The 12,814-nt window shown below is 43.3% G+C and overlaps 1 protein-coding gene across 1 annotated transcript in view; it reads left to right on the top strand.

Moving 5' to 3' along the window:
* Positions 1 to 718: 718 nt before the first annotated feature.
* LOC139198950 (protein dachsous) overlaps positions 719 to 12,814 on the top strand; it is a gene marked incomplete at its 3' end in the record, with an annotated part of 12,654 nt that continues 558 nt past the window's right edge. The window contains exons 1-14 of the mRNA XM_070827946.1: positions 719 to 856; positions 2,034 to 2,214; positions 2,706 to 2,839; positions 2,966 to 3,916; positions 4,362 to 4,490; positions 5,286 to 5,441; positions 6,614 to 6,794; positions 6,900 to 7,033; positions 7,185 to 8,132; positions 9,452 to 9,577; positions 9,860 to 10,111; positions 10,198 to 10,296; positions 10,991 to 11,163; positions 12,429 to 12,580. Coding sequence (XP_070684047.1) covers positions 842 to 856; positions 2,034 to 2,214; positions 2,706 to 2,839; positions 2,966 to 3,916; positions 4,362 to 4,490; positions 5,286 to 5,441; positions 6,614 to 6,794; positions 6,900 to 7,033; positions 7,185 to 8,132; positions 9,452 to 9,577; positions 9,860 to 10,111; positions 10,198 to 10,296; positions 10,991 to 11,163; positions 12,429 to 12,580 — 3,631 coding nt within the window. The remainder of the gene's footprint in view (positions 857 to 2,033; positions 2,215 to 2,705; positions 2,840 to 2,965; positions 3,917 to 4,361; positions 4,491 to 5,285; positions 5,442 to 6,613; positions 6,795 to 6,899; positions 7,034 to 7,184; positions 8,133 to 9,451; positions 9,578 to 9,859; positions 10,112 to 10,197; positions 10,297 to 10,990; positions 11,164 to 12,428; positions 12,581 to 12,814) is intronic.

The following is a 12,814-nucleotide window of genomic DNA, read 5'->3' on the forward strand; positions in this document are numbered from 1 at the left end:
CAGACGCCTGATCACTGATTGTCTGTGATGTTTCCTGCCTGCAGGCGGCCCAGACGGACGACAGTCTGAAGACGGCTGATGCTGCCGTGTCCGTCACCATTGAGGATGTGAATGATAATCACCCGGAGTTTAATCAACCCGAATACTCTGTAACACTTCTGGAGAATTCTCCTGTTGATGCTGTTGTGTTCAAAGCCATCGTCACCGACCTGGACCAGGTAGATTTTATTTCATTAATACTGAATTTCTGCGTGTGGTTTTTTTTAATTCATCTCCTCCACGACACTCCTTCCCAGGGAGGATTTGTGGGAACTTTGCGGATCCTTCCTGAGTCTGCTCCTTTCTCTGTCGACTCTGACGGGACGGTCAGAGTGAAGACCGCCACAGCTCTGGACAGGGAGACAATTAAAAGCATCACATTTCAGGTAAACTGGTTTCAGATTAAACTGAAATAAGCCGTGAGCTTCTTGGTTCCCACTCAAGACATACATCTTTAAAAGTAGGTCACAAATACAGCTTCATTTAAAAAAAAAACAAAAACAGCCTTTTAACAAACAGAAGGAGTCTTTTCATGGAGGGCGACTTGCAATGTACAGGTCCAATATCTTGACCACTGATGGAGAAATTACACAGTTGACTAACAAACAATTACATTATGAGCTTAACTTAGATGCTGTTCTTTTTGTGAATTGTATTAAAGCTTGAAGCAAGAGAGACGAGCCCACCAAACACTGTTACCGCGGTGCCGGTCAATGTGACGCTCCTGGACGAGAACGACAACAGTCCCGTATTCACCGCCAGCACGTATGAGGGGAAAGTGTTTGCAGATCAAGAAGTGGGAATGTTGCTGGTCCAAGTAAGTGGCTGAAACTCATGCATTGATTAATCTATAAACTTTTCCTAATTATGATCATTTCACCACATTTTTCTAAGGTTCATTATTTCATCTACCAGATCTTTTGTTGCTGTGTTCGTCCCTTTAATTGCTGCTGCAACATAAATGTATGGGAGCATATAAAGTGTGCACACTTTAAAGGTGCAGTGTGTAGGATTTAGGGGGATCTAGTGGCAGAAATTGAATATAGTATACATAATTATGTTTTCAGTACTGTAGACTCAACTGAAACTAAGAGTCTTTGTCTTGAGGTGGATGCTCTTCCATGGGGTCCGCCATGTTGCACTACCACGTTTCTCCACTAGCCCATTACGGATAAACGGGCCTTACACATTTTTACATTGAAGTTGCAGCTTGAATTTGAAGAAAAGAGAAGAAAGAGAAGGAGTTGAGTTGAGTTGTTGAGACGTTTGAAAGCCAAACTTTGACCAAATCGAGGAATCAGACTTATTGTTCAGCACAAGAGGAAGCAAGAGGACTTGAATCCTCGACGGACACCATAGGTTCTCTTACACGCTTGGAAAGGGAGGGTTGAGGCAGTGGTTGCAGTCTGCTATCTCACTGCTGGATGCCACTAAATCCTACACACTGCACCTTTAATTTGTATGTAATATTCTGATAGAAATAGATTTACATTGAAAGGGAGTAGCGTTCCTAAATTTGCATCACACTTATGATGCATGACACTTAGAAGTTGGACACTTGGAACTTTAATTATTTAAATAAAAACCTCTTTATTTTTATTTGAAAGTCATCTTCTGCAGCAGAAGTTTCTCAAGTTTTAATTTTAGGTACTTTTCTTTTTTCTGTTTCCAATACATTAGATGGAAAAACATCCGACCTCCGCTGCTACGCTGATGACACTCTTCTTTAACTAACCCTGAACCCTGATTTTTTTTTACAACTTAACAAACTTAATAACCCATGTCATAAATGTTCCATATAGTTTATTTATTAATCTGAAGTGTGTGCTGAGCTCATTATTGCATTGGTAAAATCCAACCCTTACCCCTATTACTCAACATTATAACATAGTTCTGACATTGTTTTTTTCTGTTTTCTGACAACTCATCGCTTTGTCAGTTTGATTTGACATTCTTAGAAGTCCTATTGATTATTTGTATTTTTCAACGTAAAGGTGGAAGCAGAGGATCCAGACGCGGATGCAAATGGCCGGATTACATACTCTATTGAATTTGGGAACAATGACGGCTACTTCTCAATCGAAGAAAATACTGGAAACATCATACTGGCTAAAATCATTCCCCTGGTGGAAAACCAGATTTTGCACTTCCCTCTCTACGTAACAGCCAGAGATGGTAGATCTGAGCAACATGTCTCTGAGTATCTAGCTCTGCCTACCGTGTGCCACAAATCTAAGATTCACTTATCCTGATTGTGATGATTCAGCCTGTTAGAGTAAAAGCCAATCAGCACTAAATCAAAACATTTAAAGCCATAAGAATCATTATTTGGCATGTGGCACTGCTAATGGGGCTTTCAACAACTGCTCCTCATTTGGTATGGTCATGTCAGCACTTCACCTTTGGCAGTATCAAATTCTTTGTCATCGTAAAATTGTTATCACACCCTTACTCAGATTGGTGATGTTGGACATGTTCTTTGATTCACTCCAACTCCCTACTGTACTTAAGCCCTAGACTAAAACAGCGGTAACTGCTGCTATATAATTGTGATAAAGTAGTGCCATGTGCTGAAAGCTCATACTGAACGCATGTAACTGCCTCTAAGTACAGATCACACTCAGTATTATAAGTCCTGATGATATCCTTCTCCACCTCTCCTATAGGGGGCGTCATATCCCGCTCCTCCTCAGCACAGGTGAACATTCGTGCTCCTGGTAACTCAAAACCTCAGTTTTTCCAAAAAGTCTTCCATGGCACCGTAGAAGAAGAGCAGAACCCAGGAGTTGGGATTCTTAAGGTGAGTTTATGGGTCAGTTGGTATGAACGGTCAAATCAAAACGTCCGGATAATTAACTTCTGGTTCTGCACAAATTTAGTTAGTAAAATCATTCTTACATCCTGCTCCTCTTCTTTATTTATTCAGGTTACATTCTTCGCACTAGAGTCTGACCCTCCTCCGACTCTCCGAGTTGACACAGAAACCGACAAGTTCTCCATCCTCTCCAGCGGGGAGTTCACCACCAAAGTGAAGCTCGACTATGACGATGCCCCGCACAACTACTCTGTGACCATCTCCATCTCTGACGGGGTGAACAGTGACAGTGCAGTCGTGAAGGTTCAAGTCACTGACGTCAATGACAACAGTCCTGTTTTCACCCCCAGTTCGGTCACTAAATCAGTCCCCGAGGACGCAGAGGTAGGAACCAATGTCACTGTTGTTCCAGCGACAGACAAAGACAGCAGCTTCAACAAGGAGATCAGGTACTCTTTGCGTGGAGGAGAGGGGAGGTTCTCTATTGATCCTGTGTCTGGGACGGTGAGTGTGGCCAGCGCACTTGATAGGGAGGCCAAAGCAGAGTACGACCTGCTGGTGGTGGCTGAAGATCAGGGGCGTCCAGTGAGGTCGGCCACAGCCTCCCTGCTGGTCCAAGTGTCCGACATCAACGACAACGTCCCCAAGTTCTCAGAGGCTGAGTATCAGGTGGAGGTCTCAGAGACAGAGCCAGTGGGTACGAGCTTGCTCACGCTATCAGCTGCAGACCCCGACGAAGGAGCCAATGGGAGAGTTTCTTACAGTATTTTCCAGCAAAGTCCCTCATCAGAGCCGGCTGTGTTTGAGTTGGACTCCTCCAGCGGGACTCTGCGGCTGGCTCAGCCTCTGGACTACAGCGAGGTGAAGATGTACAGTCTGATGGTTCAGGCCTCTGACGGGGGGGCTCCCTCTCTGGTCGGGAACAGCTCTGTGGTGGTGAAGGTGAAGGACGTGAACGACAACCCGCCTGAGTTCAGTAAGGAAAGCTACGACGTGGCCGTCTCTGAGAACCTGGCCAGCGGTGCGTCCATCCTGACCCTGCAGGTCACCGACAGGGACGAGGTGAGTCGTATGCAGCCTGCAGGTTAAATCACCTGCTCTGGTAAAATGAGCACTATTAAAACATGTTGAACATGGTGTCAGTAGCAGATCATCTTTCGTTCCTTTATCAGAAAATACAACTGTCATCACCAAACTTTAATTTAACAATTGAAAATTGACATGGACATTGGTGGATGGACAGATCACATCACTCGCTCCTGATTTTTTCAGGGTAAAACTAAACAAATGCCCCCCCCCTTACCAACAAGTAATCAGCTAACAAACACAATGTCAGGCTGAATATATGAAGTGAAACATCTGGCAGTTTAGCCAGATTATCAAACTGAGGGGGTTTCAGAGGGGGGTTCTAAATCAAACATCTGTTAGAGTAACACAGAAATAACCTCTAACTTGAAGGCTATACTGGTAAAGATTTCTTATTTCATCATTTGATTAATCTCCACAGGGAGGATTTGTGGGAACTCTGCAGATTCTTCCTGAATCTGCTCCTTTCTCCATCAGCTCTGATGGGACGATCAGGGTGAAGGACTCCACAGCTCTGGACAGAGAGAAGACCGAGAGGATCCTGTTTCAGGTCATGCAGAAGCCAAGATGCAGATTCAGACAAATCCACCATAAAACAGGGTTAAGAGCAACTCTGCCTGTTACCCTTCTACCAAGATGCCATTGGTTTACACTTGACTTGACAAAGAGAGGCTTGATCAGATTCTTTCTGTAAAAGGCAATAACATGCATGCTAGCATCTAATGTGTCCAAATTAAAAGAAATATAAACAAAAATATAAACAAAATAACAACTTAACAAAGTTATACAGTGTCACAGAAAGTTACAATCTTAACTCAAGGTCCACTTACTAGCTTTATTCAGGGGTTTAAATGTATAACGCTGCCTTCAGCAATTTATCTCAGTTATCATCGAGGTGGATTATTCATAATACATATAGGACTTCTAAAGCATTGGAGTTTGATCTGATCTCACTTGGTCCACTTACTTGTTCTTCCTAGAGCTTTCAACCATATTACACGTCTTCATCAGCAGATGGTGCTTGCTTGCTTAATTGTCTTAGAGGTGGATATGTTGACGTAGGTAGAGTTTGTTAACTCCCACTGTTGATGAAGTCAGTGATTTGGGTCAAAGTTCCAGAAACAGCTGGTAAGTGAACTGTTTCCAAGAGTAAACTTTGATGCTTCACACGTGTGATTGTTTTTAGGTGAAAAGATCAGCAGCAATGCTGAGAGACGAGTGTAAGGTTCAAAATCTTAAACCTAGCTCAAGCAAGCACCGCATGTTCTCACACGTTTTGGAACCAATGGTCTTCTAAACAGAGCTGACTGCATCCTTAGACGTTATTCTCTCATCCATCATAAAGGTTGAAGCAAAGGAGAAAGAACCACCCAACCATATTGTGATGGCGAATGTGAACATAACTCTACTGGATGAGAACGACAACAGCCCTGAATTCACCAGCAGCAAGTATGAGAGCAAGATCTTCACCAACCAGACGGAGGGGATGTTGGTTGTGAAGGTACAATACGGTTTATTTTCCCCACAAATACAACACACGTTTGGCATATTTATAGGTGAATAACAGTCACAGCTCAAGCTTTATTCTGGAGAGTATTAGCATCACATATGAGAAAATTGGACTTGTTAAGGGAAAGAAAGAAAGTCACAAGACATTATAACAATGTTCAATGTCCCCCAGTTAGTAATGTGCATGCTGCAGATACTGTAAAACAGGTTTTTAAATGCAGTTAAGTTTTGTTACATAGTTTTGTTAATAAACAACAGATAATATTTGTTTTTTTACGTAATGATCATCATACCTAGTTTTTGGAGGACTTGCATGTAAATGTGTGTCATTATGTTCACTGTGTGTTCACTATAGCAAAACTTTGGTAAAGTCACTTCATAGAATGACATGAATTTACAGTTGTTTTTTTTTAGAAGCAATCAGGGAACTATTGAACGTGTGCTAAAAATCATGTGTTCTAACAATTGTGCTTTTGGCACCCGTTAAATAGTTCCCTAAACAAGATAATTCTCCAACAGTCTTGAATTTCCTTCATCAATTACTTCTGTAATTTGTTCTTTTGCTCAGTTCTGTGAGGGTCCTAAAAGCCATCCTCTCTCCACCCAGATTACTACCTACCAAACAAACTAGATAGCAGATAGAGGATTTGTTTTGGTCTTCTAAAGAGACAACTTATTGCTCTCAAATAAACTCTTGATCTTATTGAATTCCTCTCTTGAGATTGTCTTGTTGAGTTGTTGAAACGGCTGAGTCATCAGCATATAAAAATACATTTTCAGCACAAGCAAATTACAAGTCAAAGACAAGACAAGACAAATTCAGAAATGACAAAAACAACAGAGGACCCAAAACGCTTCCCTGTGGAACGCCATGTTATAGGTAGTCTTCCAGATAAATTACTTGCTCCCTGAAATGTACAAGTTAAATATGGTGCAAACCATTTAGCTACAAGACAGGACACACAGTGTTGCTGTTACATATCAGAGACACCTTTTGACCATCTTCATCGTGTTTTTGCTTGTAACATTTGATTTTAAAGTAGTCACTAAGCCAGATTTGTCCAAGCTGGTGCTCAGTGATGATTAGAACATTTGGGAAAAGTGGCTTTGGTACACTGATAACATTTAATGAGGTTTTTCTTTGCTCTGTGATGCAATTCAAAGGTTGAGGCAGAAGATCAAGATGCAGGTGTCAATGGACAGATCAAATACTCCATCGACTTTGGTAATCAAAACAACTACTTCTCCATCGACGAAAACACCGGGGAAATCACTCTGACGAAGATTATTCCACTGGAACCACACCAAACCTTGGAGTCCTTATTGTTCATAACAGCCAGAGATGGTAGATGTGAAAAGTGTTTTTTTTTTTCATATATCCAGTGTTGACAAATCCTTTCAGTTCAGCCAGGCACTGTGAAGTCATGACAGTATTGTTGTTGTCCTCTAGGCGGCGTAGTGTCCCGCTCCGCCTCAGCTCAGGTGGAGATTCTCGCTGTAGGAGATACAAAACCAGCGTTCACTCAGAGCACATACAGTTGCACCACAGAAGAAGAGAGAGACCCAGGAACAGTGATCTTCAAGGTGAGCTTCTTTGCAAATTGGCACAAACTGTCACCAGAACTTGGTTAAATCAAAACCATCTCGTCTTGTGATAAAGTCTTGTGCTCGCACAGTCCAACCTCTGGTTCACTGGCACTCTGAATAATGTCATTTATTTTCTTTATTTATTCAGGTCGACTTCCTTGCAACAGGGGAGCTTCCTGTGACTCTCCGAGTTGACACAGAAACCGACAAGTTCTCCATCCTCTCCAGCGGTGACTTCACCACCAAGGTGAAGCTCGACTATGACGATGCCCCGCACAACTACTCTGTGACCATCTCCATCTCTGACGGGGTGAACAGTGACAGTGCAGTCGTGAAGGTTCAAGTCACTGACGTCAATGACAACAGTCCCGTTTTCACCCCCAGTTCGGTCACTAAATCAGTCCCCGAGGACGCAGAGGTAGGAACCAATGTCACTGTTGTTCCAGCGACAGACAAAGACAGCAGCTTCAACAAGGAGATCAGGTACTCTTTGCGTGGAGGAGAGGGGAGGTTCTCTATTGATCCTGTGTCTGGGACGGTGAGTGTGGCCAGCGCACTTGATAGGGAGGCCAAAGCAGAGTACGACCTGCTGGTGGTGGCTGAAGATCAGGGGCGTCCAGTGAGGTCGGCCACAGCCTCCCTGCTGGTCCAAGTGTCCGACATCAACGACAACGTCCCCAAGTTCTCAGAGGCTGAGTATCAGGTGGAGGTCTCAGAGACAGAGCCAGCGGGTACGAGCTTGCTCACGCTATCAGCTGCAGACCCCGACGAAGGAGCCAATGGGAGAGTTTCTTACAGTATTTTCCAGCAAAGTCCCTCATCAGAGCCGGCTGTGTTTGAGTTGGACTCCTCCAGCGGGACTCTGCGGCTGGCTCAGCCTCTGGACTACAGCGAGGTGAAGATGTACAGTCTGATGGTTCAGGCCTCTGACGGGGGGGCTCCCTCTCTGGTCGGGAACAGCTCTGTGGTGGTGAAGGTGAAGGACGTGAACGACAACCCGCCTGAGTTCAGTAAGGAAAGCTACGACGTGGCCGTCTCTGAGAACCTGGCCAGCGGTGCGTCCATCCTGACCCTGCAGGTCACCGACAGGGACGAGGTGAGTCATATGCAGCCTGCAGGTTAAATCACCTGCTTCTGCGCTGAAAAAGTATTAAATTCTTAGCACCATAAGATCACATGCTTTGTTTGTAGCTGTGAAAATATTTCTATTTCCACAGTCAGTACAGCTGCAGTCGTGTCAACACACAAAAGGCTGCTGAATTTGTTATTTTGTTAACAAAAAATGTTTATAGACCAAACAGACCAATAGAATACAAAAACAAATGAATAACAATTAAAGATATTTGTAAGTTTATTGAAGATTGGATAAAATTTGTTGGAAAAATGGTGAAAAAAAAACGTTTTTAGTTGAATGTTCTTCAGTCTAAACTGCTAATATGGATTAATATCGAATCGAGGAAAGAAAAAGTGACGTTTCTGTTTGCCTGGTGATTTTAGCCCTAACCCTAACCCTAACCCTAACCCTAACCCTAACCCTGCTGAATGATGGAACGAATCCTTCCATCTAACAGAAAGACAGAGAAATGGAAAAGAAGTCGTGTTTTTTTTTTTTTTTTATCCAACAATGCATTTTTGTTCCACATTCAGTTTTACCACCAAAATGCTTAATGTGTAACTTTCAGGTCGAACAGCCACGGTGAATTCATTTTCCTCTTCATAAAACAATCCCAAAGTGGACTTTTGAGTATTTTGAAGCCGACATTGTTCAGATTCAGGCTTCAGAATCAGAATCAGAATCAGAATCAACTTTATTGGCCAAGTTTGTACAAGCAAACAAGGAATTTCTCTCTCTGTGTACAGTAAGAAAATTAGAAATAAACTACAACAATAAGAATAGGACAGAGAAAACTGGAGGAAAAGTTTCCGATGTTTAAAAGCTCCTGTCTGGTGAAAGTGACCAGAGACGGAGAGCAGAAAACCAGTAAAACACAAAAAAACACGCAAAGTACCAGAGAGCGAAGTACCGAGGCGGCCATCTTGATTTTATCCTGCGTGCGTGTTTCCCACACGTTGCATGCGTGTCCATGACGTAGGGTTCGCTCATAAAGACACAGAAGAAGTTCACAGGGTGTGAATCTGTTAATCTAAGCTGCCACCTACCCAAGTTTTACAAGTACGTATTTCCAGTATTTACCCGAAGCATTCAGCATCATCGAGGCCTCGGACAGTAAAGATACAGGCTGGTCCTGTTGGCTGGACCTTGGCACCACTTGTTTATAATCACAGTCATTTATTACGACCATCATGTCGCTCCTCGGTTCGTATTTATTACATTTCTGATAAATGTCTGCTGCTATTTCAGTCCTGGTGAGTAACTTAAGCCAGCGGAGGTATTTATAACACCTTGTTCTTCAGGGTGGATTCTCCGCTGGTTTCTTCCTCTACACCGACGACACCTTCGACATTAACAAACAAGGCGTGGTGTCGCTGAGGAAGGACGTCACCCTGGACAGAGAGACGAAGGACAGATACGTGTTTCAGGTACAAACACTCTCCAGTGTCGATAAGTTGTTACCTGATGTGACACGTGTGCACTTATTATTATTATTTTCATACTGAGAGGAACACTTTGATCATTCCCCCAAAATAAAAACCAGAGGTGTTACAGTCAAACATGTGCTGTTTGGAAAGTCACTATAATTGTTGTAGTTTAATAGTAAAGCCTGAAACACCTCTGTGAGCTGAGCTGTGCTGTAAAACAAGCCTGGAAAAAGGTTCTGGACAGCAGACTCACCTGTGTTGCTTGGCTCATGGTGTGCTCAGGTGGTGGCGGTGGATCAGCCGACCGACGGTCTGAGAGCCTCGGCTCAGCTCAACATCACCGTCCTGGACTACAACGACAACGCCCCGCAGTTTCCCGCCATCCCGGACCCCCTGCGGATCCCCGAGGGAAACTACTCGGAGGACACTCCAGGAGAGGTTTTCACCTTCCAGCCCACGGACGTCGACCTGGGCGCCAGCGGGGAGGTCACCCTCTCCCTCGCCTCCCCTCACCCGCTCTTCAGATTCAGAGAGGTGAGGCCACAAGCGGAGGGCGACAGTGGGAGTATTGTGGGTGCTGTGTCGGCGCTCCGGCTCAGAGACCATGTGCTGTGTTGCAGGACGGGACGCTGCTGGCTGTTGGCCGTCTGGATCGGGAGGTCAAGGACACGTACGAGCTGGTGGTCAGGGCGTCAGACGGAGGAAGCCCACAGAGAGAGGTGAGAGACGCACGATGCTGACGGACATTTGAATGTCGTCAGGTGTAGTTTTACAGGTTGTTTCCATCTCTTAGGTTACAGGTAAGTAAAGTCAAGTCACTTTAATATCTTATTAAAGTGATGCATGTTAAGATTATTATTATTATTATTATTATAACAATTATTATTATAGAAAACAAGACACAAGAAAGACACAATTACAAACTTAAGGAAACATTGAGGATTTTTTAATTTAATTAACTTTATTTAATTTTTATATAATTGACATTTTGCATGATGTCTAAGTTGATTATTATTATTATCATCACTGAAAGGCCCATTACATTCACCTACTTATTTATCTCTAATATTGACATTCTGCGTTCTGTGTGTGGTGATAGACGACAACACTGGCCCTCCATATGATGATCAATAGTAGTGTTGAAAGTTATTATTTTATTTTATTTCAGCAGCATAACTTTGGAACACATTTAGTGTGAAATACCACAAAACAATAGTTTATACAATAAATACAAAATAAAGATAAACTCACTCATACAGTTCTCGTATATGTCAGAAATAGTTTCCTTACGAATGTATTTTAGGACATTTGACATAAAAACAAACACTGAAACGCTAAAAACAAAACACTTGGACGAAGTGTTTTGTAGAAGTAGATTACAGCTACAAGTAACTTGAATGTTTGCTTCACCAGAACGTCACCGCGGTCAGACTGAGCGTCGGCGACGTCAACGACAACACGCCTGAGTTCAGCTCCGCCAGCTTCGTCGGCAGCGTCCTGCTGAAAGACGCCGAGGAGGGGAAGCTGCTGCTGACGCTGACCGCCACCGACAGGGACAGCGGGAGCAACTCGCTCATCACCTACAGGTCAGCTCGGCTTGTGTCTCGAAGAATTGATCAATTGATCAGTGTATCAGCTCAAATGGACTTTTTTTTTTATTCAATTATTTGAAATATAAACAAAGGTCATCGTGGGTGTTACATTTAAAATCTCAACACATTTTTCTCCATACATCATGTCATACTATTCTAAACAGAGTGCATACAGAATCCATTTTCCCCCATTTGTTCAGTACGTTTCTCTAACTCAGGTCTTAAAACAAAAGTAAGTCTCTTCATACAGTAGATGTCTTTCACTATCCCACGCCACTGGGCCAATGTTGGAGGACCATTTTCAGGTTACAGCTTTCCTGCTACCTGCCAAAAGTATCTTCAATAAATATTTCTCCTTGTGTAGGAGTGTTTCAGGTATTTTACCAGGATATAGAGTAACAAAAGAATAAACTAACTCCACTCCCATTACTTTGTTTATCTCATTAGCCACCTCCCCCTAGTATGATTGGATTTTTGGGCAGGCCCAAAAGACATGGCAATGATTCGCCATTGAGGTTCCACATTTTCTCCAACAGAAGCCCCGGCTGCACGAGCCTGTTTGCAGTGCAGTTATTTTGGGAGTGATAAAGAATCTCACTACATTCTTCCAGCCGAACTCTCTCAACGATCTTGAGTTTGCAGTGGTTGTTTGAGTCGAGGTTTTGACCCAGAAATGAACCCAGTGTCTGATTACTTAAATTTCCCAGCACACAGCAGGCCTCGTTCAGGTGGTCTGGACAAAAAGAGTTTAAATATGACACTGAAATGAACTAAAATGTCCTAAATATCTAAGACAAGCTCACTGTAAAATGAATATATATCACCACCACCATGTTTTTTTCTTAGATTTCATTATTTTTAAAGGCAACAACTTCAACATGTCAGTAGGAAAACTCTCACTCCTCCTGTTATGACATATTTAACTGAAGGTAACCCGCTCCTCTTCGTCACAGGGCGGTTCATATGTTTAGTCTGATCATTTCAAACCTCTGGACTTGAGCGTCGTGCCGTGTGAAGGTCTTTTTTTACTCTTTAGTAACATGCAGTGAGTGAATCTCTCCCTCTATGAGGCCGCCTTATATGGTGAGTTCAGGGGCTCATGAACGCTCAGAAAGCTGGCAGGTTTGTGCAGTTTAAAGATAAAGATAAAAATAGTTTTTGAAACCTTCAGCTGAGCACTTTTCACGCAGACTCTTAGTACATTTGTAAAATCCTAGCGTGCTACACTAAAGCTGTGCTCTCGCTCTCTGCTGCTCTAGTTTCTGTGAAGGAAGTTCTCCATATTTGGCCTTGAACGGCGAGACCGGGGCCGTGACCTTGACCTCCGACCTCGCCGACGTCACAGAGGACACCACGCTGGTGCTGACGGCCATGGCCAAAGACCACGGCAGCCCCCCCCTGAACTCCACAGGTCAGTCTGACGGCTCCACTGTAACATCAGAAACCTACATGCTGCCTGCTGGGGCAACACTTATTTATCCAATTACTCAATTTGTGTTGGAGAATTTAAAAATGAGGATTTTATTGTGGTGGAAGAAGTGTTCAGATACACGTAAAAGTCCTAAATTCAGATTTTTACTTTAAGGGATAGTTTGGATTGTCTGAAGTGTGGTTGTAGGAGGTATTTATCCAGTCAGTGTGTTAC

The sequence above is a fragment of the Pempheris klunzingeri genome, chromosome 3 (assembly GCF_042242105.1).
Source record: "Pempheris klunzingeri isolate RE-2024b chromosome 3, fPemKlu1.hap1, whole genome shotgun sequence".
Lineage (NCBI taxonomy): Eukaryota > Metazoa > Chordata > Actinopteri > Acropomatiformes > Pempheridae > Pempheris > Pempheris klunzingeri.